General features: G+C 41.2%; 1 protein-coding gene across 2 annotated transcripts in view; it reads right to left on the bottom strand.

The window, feature by feature from the left end:
* The window catches only part of LOC119741108 (fibropellin-1-like), a 54,940-nt gene extending 36,252 nt beyond the window's left edge, over nt 1-18,688 (bottom strand). For both annotated transcript variants that reach the window (XM_038216780.1, XM_038216779.1), the window contains exons 1-2: nt 18,464-18,688; nt 442-591 (exon numbers count right to left, since the gene is read on the bottom strand). In XM_038216780.1, coding sequence (XP_038072708.1) covers nt 442-591; nt 18,464-18,521 — 208 coding nt within the window. In that variant the 5' untranslated portion in view covers nt 18,522-18,688. The remainder of the gene's footprint in view (nt 1-441; nt 592-18,463) is intronic.
* Nucleotides 18,689-19,623: the final 935 nt, after the last annotated feature.

Raw genomic sequence — 19,623 nt, forward strand, 5'->3', positions numbered from 1 at the left:
TTGCTTTTTGGTATTTTTAGTGACAAGCGCGGTGGTTAATACCGCAATATGGAACGCCAAAGCTGCCTTTAATAATTCACATCATTCCATTCGGCACACTCATCAATTGAAAATCTCGCTAAAGTGCGACGTTTAGTTTTGGGGTTTCAGGAGCTTCAGCGCTTGCGCTCTCGTTATTTCTTACACAGTGTTCCCAAGTGAGATATCAAATTGAACCGGAAAGTTTCCGTGACAAAAACGTATATTTCGGATATATTGTTTACCGAGAAGTGTCCAAACAATTAAGGATGATTATAGAAGCTGACGTTTCTTTTTGTGCCAGGTGTATATTTAATACTCTAGGTCTAATGGCAAGTTAACGTAACTTAGCGTAAGACTACTACAAAATCATCTTTTTTAAGTGAGAAAATGAATGTAACCCTTTCGAGTTATATCACCTACTTCCTGAGCGGTCATTTGGTGGTCCCGTGTTCTTGGCAGGTGTGCTGCCCTCACGTAGCTGCCAGTAATAATCACTACCACGTGACCCGATCCAGCCACACATTGGGTTGACTGCCTCGTCAAAGGTACATTCCTGAGACAGACTGGCAGCTGGAGAAGGAGAATACGAGGACTCGTTTAATAATAGACAACATTTGTAATATCAAACAAACGATACTACATTATTACGAAATACCGTACTTGACTGTAAGTGAATAATTATAGTCTCATGCATCCTGAATCATGGCACCTGATGTGTTTTCATACTCAAGAAAAGTGAAATTGTTGTATCGATGTCCAACAAAACTGACTTTTTTTTCGAATACTGCCCACAATTCACCAAATTTAGTCTATCTTTTGTTTGCCATAGTTACACATCCGCGAACAGGTACAAGCCAGCTAGTCTGGTTCCCTGACCTGACAATTCCCCGACGTCCATAAATAAATTGCCCCGTTTCGCCTGAAGTAGGGTCAGGGAACCAGAGTACATGAACAACGGGTTTTTTTCATGGTTTTCCAGCTCCATAAACACAAAATTTTAAAAAGATCAGTGTAGCAATATTTGATATACAATACAATTTCTGGAAAGTACAGCAAGAGCAAATGTTGTATGCTGCCTTTTAAATATAGAATGGCAGTTTAGGATGAATGAGTTTAGATGAACTTATCAAAGGGAAAAGGATGGGAGTAATGTGCAGTATAGATAGATCTACTGGTTCACCTATCAATACAGGTAAGGTTTCAGACCGAGGTAAATATAAAGGTTAAAAACATTTATACATATACAAAGTGAGGTATGACGCATTACTTATCGGCAAGAGGTAAAGCAAGCAAATAATGACGGCAAACGGGACGTATTTCGGTGAAGATTTTTTCAAAAGATAAAGGAAGGGACACATCGTGGAAGTAATTGAAAGTTTGGTCGTGTAAAGGGAAATTGTAAAGGTGAGTAATATAATAGAAGTGTATTAAAAGTACTTGTTTTAAGGTAAAGTTAATAAAAAGGTAAACATTTTTTAACATTTAAAGGGCCCGTGTAATGTATTTGTTTTAGTGCAGCCCTCGAAAATGTTAAGTTGTGTCCCATTTAACATTCTTTTCAATTTTCGTTTTGCCATTTTCTATAGGGCGTTGTTTTGGTGGGTTTGTGGCTTTTATGCAAATGTAAAGTTCCATAATTCATGAGCAAAAGTGTGATTTCATTTCAGGCGCGGCAGAAACCTCAGTGTTACAGCTATTTCAGCGCCAAAGGTTGCCAGAAGTTTGGATATTTTGTTGTCCTAGAGGAGGAGAAAAATGCACAAAAAAAGTTCCTATGAAAAATTCATTGCATGAACCATTTAAGTGCGAACCCTTAGTCTTAACAACGTTCCTAGTCGAGATTAACGGTTTGGTTGCTCTATTTTTTCCCCAGTTTTTATTTCAGTTCCTAATTTTCAACGTCGTAAACATTCAAGCCGTTTCCCTGCACACATCCAATAGGCATCAACCTCCTGTTTTCAAACATCAAGGAATACCCAACTTTAATACATGACGTTTCAAAGTACCCCCAGAAACCGCTGGCGATATGCCAAACATTTTTTTTTATTACCGTCCCCAACTGATTCCCTACGTCCTATTTTTAGCGAGCCACTTGTGGATATTTGCCAAACTGCGTCAGATGAGTGAGTCTGATGCGTCAACGGGGGCAGAGAGAGGCTCACATGGTGCGAAGGATTCATGTCAAAGTTTACATCAGCAGGAAGAGGAGCACATAGTGCCCTGGGCAGGAGAGGGTAGTTGAGGGGGTCTAGGGCCCATGGGAGGGGGAACCTGGGGACTAGAAATGGCTTGGGAGATTTTGCCTGCATGTTGAGCTTTTGGTATTACCGTAGATTTACGTTCATGTAGTTACATTAAGGGCGTCATTGAGCTTACATAATCTTCAGTTTTTACCAGTACGGTTAGGGATTTCCAAGAATCCGACAGCCGAAAGTAACTGAGTTGATATCCTGATGTTATCAGCATGATGAAAGAAAGTTTTAGAAAGGCTCAACACATTGCGTATAGGTGGACACCAATATTTTTCAAAATGAATGCCTGTGTTTGCAAAAAGGTATAATGATTTATGAATTAGTTTCCACAGACCCTAACACAAGGCAGGAAGAAGATTCGTCAACGTTGTCAAGAACAAAAAGAAAACAGAACAAAATGTACCAAAGACAGAGTGAAATTTGACTATTGTGAAAAAGCTTTTGTCTGCCTAACAGTGGAAATGATTAATGTGACAGCTGCATGATGTCTGTATTCACAACGTTCCCAGAAACTCACCAACAAACCAGAAACTATAATCTTTCCTATAAACCTTACAAACCACATTCATATCAAAGAATGTCCTTGTATCAGATTAACCACAAGCCACATCACTAGACTCCGGACTTCCCAATTGAAGACACCTGGTACCAACCGCTGCCAAAGAACGGAAATCCACCCGTTCGAGGGCCTGCCGATTCCCGAACGGGCGGACTAACCCTCCCCGAAGGAATAACCACACAAATACATGCAGGATGCACGGAGCGTTTTACCATCAAGTGCGGAAGTTAGACCGGTGCTGCTTGCTTCCCCTCGCCCTCTTATGACTTCCGCCATTTCTGAACTAGTCAAGTTTTTTATGTTGCAGTACGTGACAAGAGTCCTAAAATGTGCAGGGAAGCGAAGTAAAGGGCACCAAGTTCACTCGACACAGGTCATGTGTTGTGATGCAGCAACTCCTTGTACCTCAGCGGGTTTTCAGAATGGATTTTTTTTGTCAGACAGCATCGCGTGTTTCCGACGGCTGCTTTCTAGGGACGCGGGGCTGTTTCTGTTTTGGGAAACCAAACCGAGGCGTTGAATCGGACAGATAAGAAGGCGCGTGTTTCCCCCATGCCAGATATAATGAATGACAAATTTGAGATATTTGGGTATTACACCAAAAACAAGTGCGAGTGCACAATGCTCTGGCCGTCTTCTTGCATCAAGGTCTTGTATGAAATGATTACAATTACTCACTTGGTCGTGATTGTCAATTGAAATAAAGGATTTCCCATTGGTTGAACGTCACAATGCAAACTTTAAACCTTGATAATGCAGCTATTATGTCCTCCCTCATTGGAGACCCATTAACAGTGACACAGGGCCTGAGACAGGAGATGGCCAAGGTGATGTATAGCGAACAGTGCATTCCAAGGTCTGATACACACGAACTAACGAAGAAGGCCCCTAAGTTTATAGCGCGCTATATATCACGTGACCATTACATTACTGCACATATCATGCCTCCAGTTACAAAATTTTCATAAACAACTTCACAAATTGTTACAAACATTTTTTGTTAAGTATTTAACTTATTTCGGTTTTTTTTTGTGAAGATTAAAATTTGGTAGTTACATTTAATGGGACACTTAGAAGGTTTGTTTTTGGTCAATTTTTTTCAGGGACCGACCGACACCAGGGTAACTTGTAGAAGCACTGTGCCTGAGCTTAAAAAATGTATCATTTGCGTTTCTGCACAGATCTTTTTTTTTACTTCGATAAATACTGTTCTGGCACGATGTCAATTGGTATAATAATCATCTCTACCACTTCGAATATACATACAGCTTAGGGTGGTACCTCCGATAGCGGTTACCAGGTCACTGTATTTCCCCCTATTATGTACAGGGGACAAGTCCAATATGGCCTAAGTCCTTATACGGTAGGTCACTTTTAGTCCAACCATGCATGGGGTCAGTTGTGGTTGACCCCGTGTGTCATATACTCAAGGGATCCCGGATATCCTACCTCTTAGAAATGGTTAAATTGGACATCCCCTTCCTTCCACAGAGATCTCTCATAAAATTCAAGGCTCTAAACATTCAAAAATGACAACCTGGCAGGTAGATTGAACCCTAATTATTTCATGCAAAACAGATCCAGGTCAGTAGCTCAAGGGAGACTTCAGCTTGTGATAAAGTCAGTGCTAGACGGAGTGTCTGCGCTATCGGCATCTTTTCTGTTGGCTATCCTTAGCTATCTTTAGTCTCACATCTGGTAGTTTTCACCTCTGTCATCTCTAATTAACGTTTGAAACAGCACACGCGCGAGGCGGCTCGATCCCATCAAATGAAATTTCCTTTCAATCTGCTAAATAGTATCAATCCCCTGAGGTTAGGATTTCAAATCTTCATGTTTGGCATTGAGAAAAATTGAAAAATAAAAACGATTAACCGGATTTGTTTCTTCTATAAAGTCGTTTAGAAAGTTTGACCCGGTTGGGGACATTATTTCCTACAAGATGGATAATGCAGCTTACGTTTTAAGCAAGAGATTTTTTCAAAGTCTAAACAACACAGCTTTCTATGGAATACGGATGATCCCTGTATCAGGAATGCCGAAATGTATACCTTTGCAACCGACATTGAAGTTGGCAGGACAATGTTTTCGCCATTATGAACCGCCTGCTTCATGTGCTCTGTGGTGCCCTAGCCGAAGAGGCGACCTGTTTGCAGCATGGTCACAATTTTCGAAGAAGAAATTTCAATTAACAACCGAGTGACCTTTTATTGCCTGGGCAGGCAGCCACCCCTCATATGATGACTAAACATATGCGATCTGTCAGTGTAGAAATCCACGAGGCATGGCGAGAATTACCCTGGCGAGCACCAAAACACCAGATCAGACAAACATCACCGTCCGAATCACCTGGTATCGATTCTCTATTCCGGAACCGACGGTGGCGAATAGTTGACCCCGAAACACACATTCGACTCTCAACAAGACAACTTTACTTCACACGTCTCAAACCAAAACACAAAATCCGAAGCAACTCCGAAAACACATGGCATTCATTTTGTCGTCAGACTGCCCGGAAGATTTCAGATTTTCAGCCCAGACCAGGGGCCAGATTTGCTAAGCACAAAACATATGTGCTCAGAAAATAAGGTCACCAACCAATAATAATGTCATGCAATGTAAAAGCGCCTGAAAGTTCACACCTGGTGGCGCGCTTCCGGAACCCTTGAATTAGAAAATTAACGTGCAAAAGTTCTAACGTTTGCAATTAATTTGGTTACATTGATTTCTTAAGAAAATCAACCTCGATAAAGGCCTTCGTAATTTTTTTACTAGCATATTAATTTATGGACACTGATAAATCGCATGACGTGAAAGGGAAATATTATGCCAAAAGTCGAACTCTCACTTCCGAAATCTAAAGTACATACGAACTAGTGCAACACGGTGTACTCGTACATCGGATGAAAAATTATGGCAGTCATTTGGTGAAAACTTAAAGTTAAATAGAAGACCAAAATGTCTTTTAGGGTTTCCACTTTTTTGGAATAAAGTGAAAGGACTCATCAGCATTTCTAGAAAAATCTAAAGTGACCGCTGCTAAGGACTGCAATCAAGCCAGCCCGACTAAATCTAGAACCCATCGGCTGTAGGTCGGTAAATCTCCACGTCGTTTTACATTCTCGTTCTCGCGCAAGTACGCGATGTGAAAACAAACGTTAACGAACAAGGAGATGTAGGAATGAACATTCTGGATGTTAGAGGTCGTAAATGAAATTCGTTTTTGCGTATCTCAAAGTGATTTTTCATTAATTTTGTTTTAGAATGCCAAGATAAAATACCAACACGAATGTTTCTCGGGGTGGTTACGGTTAAAAATCATTCTGCCAAAAATTATAGTAAGGGAAAAGCAACCCAGTGTAAAATGCCCATAGACGGGCCGCGCGTGGGTTCCGGAAGTCCAACTTTTTCCGCGACAGCCTTGAAATTATTTTTCGCGACCTGAGCTGTTATGACTTTTTAGCCTCGAGCTTTGCGCATCTTTTGATACCAAAAACACAAAAATCGGACCATGGGTGACTGCTCTATGTTCCGACACACCTAAGTTATGACACCCCTATATGTTCAGGTTAGGTTATGGTTAGGGTTAGGGTTAGGGTTAGGACTAGGTTTAGGGTGTGTGTCGAATATATATGTCGGAACATAGGTGTGTAACCGTTTTGTAGAGATAAAGTAGAATGAACCGCTTTGGGGTAAATTAAAAGCCAAGAGAACAATGTCTGCATCATATCTAGAAATTCAGTGGGTGCGAAACAGAAAACCACCTTCTTCGGCTTATGAACCGTTATGTTTCACACTGCCCCAAATTGTTAACTTTGACATCAGGCTTGGCAGACTGATCAACGTTCAGCGATTCCAACAGTTCTTTATTTTTTCAAGGTGTTAAAAAGGCCAAGAGTGGCATTTGAAATTGCCAGTGCATGCAATAATTATGTCTTATAATGAAAAAGGTAAGGAGCTCGGCTCACAGAATGACTTATTCTGACCCCTGAGTGTAGAGAAACGGGTGAAGGCATCAGAACAAGTGAAGGTGGGTCACACCCTTAAGGAAAGACACCCTTAATATCCCCCTCTCCAAAGACCAGCTGCGCGTACAGGAACCGCTGCCAAGCTGGGAGGAAGAACCACAGGGGAACCTAGAGCAAACCCCGACATGGGTAGGAAGGTACCGCAAACCTAATCCACATGCGAGACACCCACCCCCCTTTAGATGTCATCACAGGTCAGGCATAGTTTCATACTCTGGTTCGGTCTCAGACCTCAGACATACCAAGAAATAGTTTTTCAAAACCTTAAAATGTGTAGATTAGCTTCATTGTGCCCAAAATGAATAACTGTAAATAATGGACGGCAGTGTTCCCGGCCATAAATTGCAAAAATAGTCTTGAAAGCGATACAAGCACTGGTTGATAGTCTGGCACCTTACCATTCAATTTACAATTTAGTGCACACTTATGATATAGAAACAGGGAGCAATTACATCTATTAGGTAGTTAGTGAGCAGATGTGTCATTTTTACATCGGAGGTGTGTAGTGTAGGCCCGCGGGGGTCGGCTCCGCTGGTTACAGGAAGTGAACTTTCTTTTGCCTCAGCAACTTGTAATATGTCACCCGCAATCTTTTTTACATGGCCAAGTGATCCCACTTGAGCACAAACGGAATGGGAAACGCTATATGAATACGCCGTCTGTCTGGTTGTAATTCAGACCAGATTGAATTTCATTGGTGCAGATTTGGAAGAAGTTGAAATCATCGATCGAGTTTCCCCTACAGGTTACTCAGACATCCAAGTTGGCTATGTGGTTTTTTTGTGAACAGCCCAGAAGTTGCGTACACGAATCTAGAGTCATAAAGTTTGACCTGTATTCTTTCTCACTAACTCGATCTTTTTATAGCAAGGCGCCCAAGTTTATAGCGACTCGCAATGGGAAATCGGTGAGAGGTAAAAACGCAGTTGGGCCCAAAACCTTCAGGCCACCAAGAGTCAGATTACCAGAATTGGAGTGTATAAGCAACGCCATGAACTCCATGTGGGTTTCAAGTCGCAACAGTACTTGATGCTATACATGTCCCACGTGGCTACTTTCAATTTTATTAATTTAGGCTACAGATGACCAAACATGGCGGCATGCACATATGCAGACGACGCCACTGGAGGGCGCTTTGAGAAGAGACTCAATTCGAGCATGACCTCTTTCAAACTTAATTGTCGCATTCATCTTGTCCGGTTAAAACTTTCTGTAGGGATATTTGTTTCTAACAAAAATTAGGATGGACAAGGCCCCGTAAAATGAGACCATAGGCCAAATCTTCGCTTAACTCCGTCCCTTAAGTTGCGCACTCAGATTTTGACAAACTTAACCAAAGGCCAAAACGAAAATTAAAGTGTCCTTGGGTGCCCCTATATAACTCCCCCCCCCCCCTATCCTGAAAAAGAAATAGCTACGGCTGTAACAACAAGGGGAAGATGGGGGGGGGGGAACTAGTTTGAAAATGTCAAACTTCAGTTCAAGTATCAAAGCGGCAGTATAAAATATCCATTCATTTCCCAGAGAGGGTGGCTACCCCCGAGATATCATTTCAGGCCTGACAAGATGAAGGTTCTGCAACCGCGCCTGACAGTCACACTTGATTCACATGAGTCAGAAATGCTAAATAAAGATTCCAGGGAACTTCGAGAGATAAAAATAATGCAATCTGACAGGAGCAACACATATGAAGACATTAAAGTCTGGATTGAAGTCATTTTTGTGTCCGTTTGTTGACAAAAGGCTTAACCATCGCCCCTGATCCTTCGATGTTCATGTTTAAGGTGATGAATACTATTTGCAGTTGCAAACATTCCAAACAGAATTATCATGAAATATCGTACTTGATTGTAAGTAAATAATAGGATCATGCATACCTGTGAAATTATTGTATCTGTCATTTTCGAGAAAAGATGAATTACCATCACTTTATCGCGATGGTTAGGATCAAACCATTGCATTTTCCTGAACGTTGAGAAAAATGAAGATGACTTTACACAGTTTTCGCAAAAAGTAAGATATCTAGGGCTGAAATTGGACGGGTTAGCTTGTTGTTGTTTCTTGAATCAGCAAAAATACAATTATGTGCAAATGGTATCCATTGCGTTTATGAACCTTTTTCTTATAAGTGTTGTTAGGAAAAGCCGGACAAAATTCAGCAAACAATTTCTGCAGTGTCATTTTGATATTGGGTTCGCAGCATTAAAGGGATGGGTTTCTTTCCGCACGATGGAGCGTGCTGCAAGCGGTCACCAAGCATGCCCTCAGCCCAGTACCCACCCCTGGAAAATGACTTCCGCCAACCTTAAAATACCCCTTTATCATGTACCGACGACAGTATACAAGAAGAGAAAACCGCCAACAGTGAGTCATGTGGGTCGCCGACTGACACGACAGTCCCCTGGGTACCTGGGCCCCCCCCCCCCCCCCCCACCCACCATCCGCTCCTCTCACTCATCGCCAGGTCCGCTATAAAGGCTTAGCTGCGGCGGGAATCGAGACGACAAGAGTCAATTTCGAAAGAGCGTAGAAATCCGATGCCGAATAATTTCAATAACGTATTTTATATTTTGTTGGGGAATCTCAAAACTTTAAGCTTGCCTATAGTTATAATTATGCCATGTAATTTTTAGGCCTAGATGTCGTTAATCAGTGGAATTCGCCATTTTGAGTTCACCCTAAATCCTCATGCTAGTCCCTGGTCAGCTTGGCCCTTTTTTTTTACACCTTTCCCGGGTCCAAAATGACACGTTTCCGGGTACCGGGTCAAAATGACTCTTTTCTGGGTCCATTTACCTCGAAAACCTCACTTTGACTCGAAAAAAGTGTCATTTTTTACTTTTGAATTTTTTTTCCTTTGAAAGGTCTTTGACTAAATGTTAGAAGGGAACGTACAACATTTGCTTTTGCTGCAATTTTCAGGAAAAAAAATGGATTTGGAGGATAAGTATGTTATTGCAAATATTGTTAAACTGACTTGTTTCACATTTTGGGCTTGTAGATTCTGGGAAAACAAGAAAACCTATCATGTTCTTGTAGTCTTGTTCCCTGACCCCACTTAAGATGAAACAGAGCAATTTATAGACGTTGGGGAATTGTAAGGTCAGAGAATCAGTCTAGCAGACTCGTACCCCTTCAAAGGTGTGTAATCAATTGTAAAGAAAGTGCGGAATAACTAAATATGAACAACTAGGAGCAGTTTTTTTGAAAAGCCAGTTTTTTCCAACGCTGGTCTGCCGACCAGCGTTGGAAAAAAAATAGTTTTTCTTGAAAACGTCATCTCACTAGGAGCCACGATTTTACAGAATGCTTTAGACTGTCATGATCATTCCTTAACAATTCAGTAAGGTATATCGTGATAAGTTGATCATTTCGTTTTTTGATGTTTGCAAATGTTGTATCTTCCATTTAAATGTAAATTAGCAATCGAGCAGATATGTAAAAACAAACTAACACATTACAACTTTTAAACAGGTTTGAAAGAGTTAAAAAATAAAAACCTCTGTAACATGTATGCCGCTTTAAAGTTTGGCAAAAGGTCAGAATGAAATTAATTTTATTACTGCACCGGCAATCAAAATTTTGTCCACCTTCCCAACCGGTACACGGTAACTAGTATGCATCCCCCTCTTACTAAAGAAAACCCGACAATTTCCCAAAGGCAACGCTTTTTAAAGAGTAAAGTTGAAGAGGTTTGGTAACCGTTATTCAAACCCCATTTGAGACTCGTTAAGGTTCGTTAATCAGAGCATGTGATGCGATAGCCCGAAGGTTCGTTGGTCCGAAGGATCGATAATCCGAAGGTTCATTTGTCCGAAGGTTCGATAGTCCAAATTTAGAATAAAGTGAATTATTCCGAAGGTTCAATAGTCCGAAATGAAAACAAGGTTCCACAGTCCGAAGATTCGTAATCCGAAAGCACTTAAACAGTCCGAATTGACAATAACGTTCGATGCTGTCAATTCCGACTGTTGACGTATATTGTTGATTCGGACTATGGAACTTTTATCTTCGGACCAATGAACACTTCGGACTATCGAACCTTCGGACTAATGAACCTTCGGGCTATATCGAACCTTTGGATTAACGAACCTTCGGACTATATCGAACCTTCGGATTAACAAAACTTTGGACTATCGAACCTTCGAACTAATGAAACCTTCGGACTATCGAACCTTCGGACGATCGAGCGGGAACCTGAGCAGTATATGTATTCATTGTGTTCATTTACTGGAGTGTTCGAGACTAAAACGAGACTAAAACGTTCGAGACTAAAACGTTTCATAATGTTCACTCCCCATGCAGTTACTTAAGGTTAATGTCAGCCTCTCATTCTTGCATGTCCTTATACCTTTGGAATTTGAACTCATTTAATCTTTCTAGAGGGTAGACATCTAGAAGAGAATAATTCTGTCTGAGGAAATTATGATTTCAAACTCGCAGAGTATACCCGCGAATGTGCCTCAGAGGGAGAGAGAAAAATACCCCGGAAACTGGAGTGATGTCTTGTCGAACAGAACATAAAAACATGCTTGTTCATAACCGTAATGCATTCGGACGTTCCAGCTGTTGTCCTGTTGTCGTGACATTTCTAGAAGACCAGTACATTGATCAGGCAAGTTTCCTTCTGGGGTTATTTGCTTGCATTTTATGTTCTCGATAGTTTAGCGTATCAAGCCGGAGACAAGATAAAACGCCCGGCCTTTTGCCGGCCTTTTGTTCGGACTATGGAACTTTATTGTCTATCTTTGGACCAATAAACACTTCGGACTATCCAACCTTCGGACTAACGAACCTTCGGACTATATCGAACCTTCGGATCAACGAACCTTCGGACTATATCGAACCTTCGGATTAACAAAACTTCGAACAAGACTATCGAACCTTCGAACTCATGAAACCTTCGGACTATCGCAACTTCGGACGATCGAGCGGGAATCAGAGCAGTATATGTATTCATTGTGTTCATTTACTGGGAGTGTTACATTCGAGACTAAAACGTTTCATTATGTTCACACCCCATGCAGTAACTTACGGTTCATGTCAACCTTTCATTATTGCAAGTCCTTATACCTTTAGAATTTGAACTAGTTTAATCTTTTTAAAGGGTAGACATCTAGAAGAAAATAATTCTGGCTGAGGCAATTATGATTTCAAACTCGCAGAGTATACCCGCGAATGTGCCTCAGAAGGAGAGAGAAAAATACCCCGGAAACTGGAGTGACGTCTTGTCGAACAGAACATAAAAACATGCTCGTCAGAACCGTAATGCATTCAGAAGTTCCAGCTGTTGTCCTGTTGTGACATTTCCAGAAGACCAGTACATTGATCAGGCAAGTTACCCTTCTGGGGTTATTTGCTTGCATTTTATGTTCTCGATAGTTTAGCGTATCAAGCCGGAAACAAGATAAAACGCTCGGCCTTTTGTGGCAACGAGGGGCATGATGTCATGCACTTTTGGACAAAATCCTCATAACTAGGTTGGTCAATTTGACCCGAATTGACAAACAAATAAGGGTATTTTACATTGACCGGTTTTCATCAAAATTCTGTTGACAGTGTGGAGGTTAAAGCGAAGCGCATCATAGCCAGCAGGTGGACAACAGGTACAGCGATTCATATCTGCTTCGATGAGATTAATGAACCCCGTTTTAGCCCCGACATCGAGACGACCGTCTTGCCGAGGTCCATGCTCAAATTTCTGCTGGCGCCTTTTATGGCAGTCAAGTGGACAGGCTCGTCATTCCAAAGTGGGAACGTGTTGAAGTTCATCACATTTGAAATTCTGTCAAACGGTGTTTTTTTTAATTTGGAAAGTCAAGTAACGACAACTGCGTGTTCGTATTTTGTTGGTGATGATGTGCCAAATCAAGTGGTAGTGACATCAAGCTACCTGGTTCGAACGCACTGTAAGTGTGAAATGAAGCTGAAATAACTTCCTTTTGGGCAATTAATGTAACAAGAAGACAGTCAAACTTGACTTGACGTCTAAGGTCAACTGCATGGGAGTGACTGACAAATCAGTGAACAAATCCGTATTCTTATAATAAATGGTTTTTGACCGAGAAGAGGGATTCAAGTCGAAATTTAAAACGAACGGCGTGTTTTGAATTAGATGTCGAGACAGTTCTAGTTCTAGTACATATTTACGGAAACCAGTATGAATTTGGACTATGTTGTTTGGAGAGTGCATTAATCTGACAATCATGCATGCATGTTCGCGTCTTGTACCTTAATCTCTGTTGAAACCTGTAATGATGAATAAATCAGAAAAAATATAAACAATTGATATACTTCGCAATCCCTGTTTTAATACGGCACTGATAAAATTGCACACCCCTATCAAGACACCACACGCTTTGGAAAGCTCTAATGGCTAGTTCGAATCCCGGGACACCGGTAAAAGCAGTATACTATAGACAAAAATTGTATTAAACCGATAATTCGCAGTCGATTGACTTGGTAAGGCATGCAGTGAACAAGATTGAACGTAACACGACACGATCTGCAGCGAAACAGTGATTGCTTGCATCTTGCATCGCCACGGCCATCCAGTAATCCAAGCTAAATCGCCCCCTGCCTAAGACGTTGCACTTTCTGCGTTCCGTCGGAAGACTTTTCTCAACTTTGACGGATATTCATAATTATCACCTCTTCCTATAGTTTCACTGTCATTAAATTAATCACGGTAGCGTATCTAGGCTTCGTCACCTGTAACACATGTTTCGACGTTTCTGACTTGTTATGGACAATAATATGCGATGAGTGACACGATCCAGACATGAGCTCTTTGTGTGAACTGAAGAAGTTTTCTTCGGGGGGGGTATGATCAGGCAATTATCCTTTCATAATTTGTCACTTCTTAATATGAGAATTTTTTTTATAAATACTTGAGTTCTGACTGGATAAAAAAAAGATCTCTTTTGATTTGAGCTCTACATAATAGACACCTTTATGACTAGCAAACTGAATAGGCCTACGTCCTACGTTTACAGAAGATGAGCAAGTAATGCTCCAGACAGTACAAAAGTTACTTTGAAGTTTTGAGTTTATCTCATGACTTTTTTCTTCACATGAATATTGTCAAAATATTTTGTGGTAGTCACAATGGTGTAAACTACAGTTCCAAATCTGAAGTGTTGAGTCCAGCACTTAAATAAGTTCGCTCAGTGACTACACTTTGAAAGTGTTGAACCCAGCATTTTAAATGGTAAATCCGACACTTATACTGTTAATTCAACAATTTAAGTGTTAATGCAACATTTTTCAAAGTTAATACATTGAAAGTGTTGAATCAATATGATCAACATTTTAAGTGTTGAATTATCAGTTTAAGCGTTGTGTTTAACATTTATAATGCTGGATTTAAGACTTCCAAAAACGTGTGGTCACTGACCAAACTCATGTAATAATCAGTTTTTAGAGTGTAGAAAAACTTCTGAGGGGACACCTGGGGGCTCCCATTTTTCGGGGGGGGGGGGCACTGAAGGCAAGTGATATATTTGTTTGTTCAATTCAAGATTTTAAATTGGGGGGGGGGGGGTGCACCTGCGGATACGGACATCGATGGGGGTGGGGGCGCTGCAGTCGGCAGTGTAAGATTTTCCCTCAATGAGCTATCGCATTACTGACCCATTTGCCAATCCTATATAGTTGAGGTAAATCAAATTACCCTCAGCAAGTGAGTGAGCAACCGCATTTAATTATCCTGTTTGTAGATCTGAAAATAACAAAAGCTCCAACAGCGCTATTTCCCGGCCATGCCGGCTCGGAAATTTAATTTGTCCGGCAAATAAAAAGGTTTTGAAACGTAAGCGCTAATGAAGACTTAACTGCCGTGTTCTGGCAGCTCGACCTATTATTCACTCACGGGCCAAGATAGTTTGTATGATGTGCCAAATGGTGATCTTGGTAACACAGAGACTACCTTCCCTAAGTTATATTGTTTCTTTAAGGCTCCTCAATCTTAGTTCGTCTTAGGCCTACCAATCAATCAACCGCCTTTGGTCTTATCACAGCCTGACCAGATGAATGAATGTTTCCAGACAAGAACACACCCGTTCATCATCAATTGTTCCCGCTATACACGTATCTCCTCCAGGAGGGAAGAGAGTTTGCCGGAAAATTAGTCACGAAACGAATTCCGATGCTTCCGAAGGATTCAAACGGGTGAAAAATGAAGCCATGAGGACACTCTTAAGTTAACAGGAAAAAGTTACAATGTTTACCTCATGTGGTATCTCGTGGGTTGCCGTATAGGGTGCAGATCTGTAAAATAGGCCCTGAATTGCCTACGCGAGCCAAATCACAATTTGTGTGCCCTCAATTTTTCAGGAATTAGAGCATTTTGATGGCCGTGAAATTGAGAATTTGTAAAAAAAAAAAAAAAAAGAAGGGCGGAAGCTGTTCAGAGGACTGCGAGCTCGTATGTCTGTGAAATGTGGATGAAATTAGGCCCTAAAATGTCTCTCTATTTTGCAATGGAGCGCAGGCGTCCATTTTCAAAATGACGATGGGCTTCAGGACTGCTCTCAGGGGTGATCATCTTTGGATGGTATTTTTTTTCCAAAGTCATCAGTTAACCTCCCCCCCCCCCAAAAAAAAAAGGAACGGAAAATGAAAGATGATCAATTAAGCTTTAATTTGATGGGTGTTTCAAACACCTTGGAGAGTTGTGAGTATTTTGAATATTTTTTGGAAATACGCGTAAATACCATTGGGGTCTATGGGAGTCGATTTGCAAGTCTGCACCCGTACAGGGAAAAGTTGCTTAGAGAAGACGCTATATCATGACTCTGTTTCTGCTTAACCGAAACACGCAGATAAATGAAAGAGTCTAAACGTGACGAAATAAGTTTCCACGAACGATGTATTGCTTTGGATCTGCCGTGAATGCACGACCTCAAGACAATCACATGATTTGATCAAAAGGTCATCCAAAAGATGTTCAGGGGAACTTGTCCGGAAACCCAGTTGGACTTTTGGCGCTAATCTGGTTGCACCACGAGGACGAAAGAGCTCCCCCCAAAAAACACAGTCACAGAAAAATCTACGAAGCTAAACAGAAAAGCATAGAGATAAGGGGTCATTTCCGCATGGCCAAATGGGACGCTAGCAACTGGAAAAGGAAGGGTAGTAACAAGGACATTTGTCTGCTGGGAAGTGACTGTTATTGCAACAGGGCCTTTCAAGAGGTAGTTTACACTAATGATGATTATCCTAGTGGAACTGATGGCTCCATATTTCACCTGAATTCGCACTTTAAGTCCCAACTCGGGATGTCATAAAAATGGTCTAGATTTGAGAGTTTCCATTTTAAGAAATAACAGCCATATTTTACCTAAATGCGCACTTTAAGCCCTAACTCGGGATGTCATAAAAAGTGGTATAGATTTGAGTTTCCATTTTAAGAAATAACAGCCATATTTTACCTGAATGCGAACTTTAAGCCCTACCTCGGGATGTCATAAAAATGGTCTATATTTGAGAGTTTCCATTTTAAGAAAAAACAACACGCAAGTTGAGACAAGACTTTACTCAAACCTCGGAAACTTCACAGGCACGTCGAAGAATGAACATTTATTCGCGTGTTGTGCACTATCAAGGGACTACATTCCTTATTTCCGGTGAACATTTTCTTTTGGGGGTAAGTCAAGTCTGTCTGGGCCTGCTGCCAAGCAGGACAGCTGACTAACTGGTGAAACAGCGAGATCCGACATCTCGGTAGAGGATCTTATCTTGCGACAATCGTATTAAGCGACTTCTCTCGTCCGGTTGGACTCGATCAGTTTCTGTATGGGCGTTTTCGCTTTTTTTTTTTTTGTTTTTTTTTTTGTAAAGCTGAATCAAATAAGGTCTCACATATACACTGAAACCACGGTTGACCTCATAACATATCGCTTTTGCCTGAAGAATCCCGACCGAAAGCTTAAACTAGACACTGAAGACATGACTAGGATGCATGGTGAATGAAAGAACGGTTTTAGCAGGAGACACCTCAACTCTAAAACAGCACCGGTCAGAATAACATAAACTATGATCAGCAATAAAAGGGGAGCTTATTCCTAAATCTTGAATACAGTATGACCAAGCATCATTATCATCAACAACAACAACAACATCAACAATCCCAAACTCAACAAAAGCAACTCAGTAGCAGATCTTGGGGGTGGGGTGGGGGTTGCAGCACCCCCTCCCGTTCAGCCGCTGAAAATGAAATGTTTATGATACTTGTGAAATTGGGTCAAAAATAATAACGTTTGACTCAAAGTTCCCAAATTTATTCTCAAATTGCCTTAGAATGGGAAAGAGGGCATGCCCCTATATCCCTACACCTATAGCAGGAGCACGTCTTCACTCAAATATCACTCCCCCGGGGGTTTCCTGAAAGCTAGATCCACCCCTGCAACTTTGAGGCAGCATAATTTCACAGCATCACCCATAAAAAATAGTGAAATGATTTATAACAAACTACCCAAGAAATGTAGTAGAGAGAAACACCAACAATCGCAGCAACAACAACAGCATCGACAACAGTACAATAATTTCTCCAACCCTCTGTCTTGTCATGTCATGACCTCCGGGTTTCCGGATCATTTTATCTGACACTTGATCAGCCCAAACAGACGGATGAATAATCCTGTACCAGTTTGAGAATCCGACTGTTTAATTGGAATGACATTCAACAACAGACACTTGAAGGTTACATATACAACATTTTGCTTTTGCTTAAATATTGCTTCAATATAACAACATCTGACCGTTCTTATACATCGTCGGTATAAAAGGGTTCAGCAATTTTCATTTAATTAAATCATGGTATGGGCCTCAACGTCTGTCGTCACAATGGTCTTAATTTTCAAAGCTAATCTTGAATTTTTAATCTCCAACGAGTTTGCATCATTTGATGATATACAAAATTATATTAGACACATCTTCACAAAAATGTGTGCCCTGGACAATAACACCCTTTCACCAACACAGCAGTAAAGGAGCAACCACAAGAAACAAAATGGTGGCCAAACTTTACCCGTGAACATTTGACAGTTTACGAGGATTAGTATGCCACTTGTGCCTTTCCTCGATAACTAACAACTTCGACCGAGACAACTTAAGCCGTTTTCGGCTTTATCATCCTGTAAAAGTCTTATACGTCTATCGCAGGTAAAAGTACAGGCAACCCCAGGTACCATAAGGTGGCGTGCCAAAGTTGGACTTGTGGCATACGCCATCTGTTTTTCTTTCTTTTTACATCATGCATTTCAGAAGAAAATAAACTCTCCCCATCATCTATGACTGAAAAGTAGACAGTACAGTAGACCATAACAGTAATAAGCATCATCAGTGAGTGTTTTTTCTCTTGCTTCCATCAAAGCCACCATTGCTTCGAATTTCAACACTGAATACCCCATACCATATACAGTACTGTACCGCGCAAACATTGCCATAGCACTATGTGTAAAACTAAATTATAAGCCGAAAAGGTATACCAGACATGTCAATTATACGTACATAACTCAATATAAACTTGGTACATTTGTAAATCTTAACTTGACTGGACTGCATGGTAACACAATCCCACACAAAGAAAAATGGCAACTTACCAACAAACGTGAGCACCAGTACGGCTATTCCTACAGTATAACCCATGGTTGCATGCATGTGTATGTCACAAGCCGGCTGAGGATAGGCACATGAGCTTTATCAAAGGGGAAAAGAACCCAACTACAACCTTATAGATGTCGGCTAGGCAATGAAACATCCGCTGAATAACTCTCTGCAGAGCACGCGACACAGCACACTTCCCGCCACTGGCAACGGCCTCATTTGAATAATATATGCAACGCGCATTGACTGCCCCAGCCTATGAAGATGCAGACACCTGCGCGACGTGTCATCATTGGTCTGAACTGGAGGGTTGGGATAATCAATGCGGCGCGATGATTGATAAAAACCCAGATGTATCTTAGCGGCTAATTATTCACAGATGACGTCATCAAGGTGAAATGGGTGCCAAAATCACAAGCTTCGAGAAGGGAAAAGGAGGCGGTAATAATTCAAGTGTTGATTCTGACAAGCCTGATGAATGGCTTGCTGTGTTGCGGTTAAACTTCAGTTTGGGGCAAGTCAAACCTCATCCCCAGTGCTTACTTTATTTCCAACCTCGTTTCCAATAGTATGCCCAGGATGTGAAAGTTTCTTCTTGTATAACGATGTGATACCGCAATTGACAGGTAATGGATTTGTATCGTGTACTTGGTGTTGTTATTTTCAACTTGTATTCCGTGTTTTCACGTTCATTGTAATGATTACGTCCACACCTCAAAAATAACCTCTTCGTTTCCAATTTGCTAATATTAATATGAAATGTGATACTGCATATTGGCTGGATAAGATTGTAACATTTTAACTTTGAAAAAAATAGTGTTTTCCTAACGAACGCCGCGACCAATTGATTGTGTTTTCACCCCAGACACCTCATACAAAAATAAACGCTGATGTAACGCACAGGCACCAGACTATTTCTCATTTGCATACCTATTCAAAAAATTTGGATATGCAGATGATCCAATACCAGGGTGAGAGAGCGGTTAGTGGTGGGAGCGTACTGCTCGACACCCTGGGAACGAGGTTAGGGCAGGTCCAACTTTTCAAGTTTGGCATACGGGTACTCCGATCTGTGCTTATTAAAGAATTTCGGAAGGATGCTAACTTGACCTAGTGAACGCGGATATCGGCCGATGGCTTGGAGGACCTTGGGCCA

Source organism: Patiria miniata, unplaced genomic scaffold (assembly GCF_015706575.1).
Source record: "Patiria miniata isolate m_02_andy unplaced genomic scaffold, ASM1570657v1 HiC_scaffold_5, whole genome shotgun sequence".
NCBI classification, from domain to species: Eukaryota; Metazoa; Echinodermata; class Asteroidea; order Valvatida; family Asterinidae; genus Patiria; species Patiria miniata.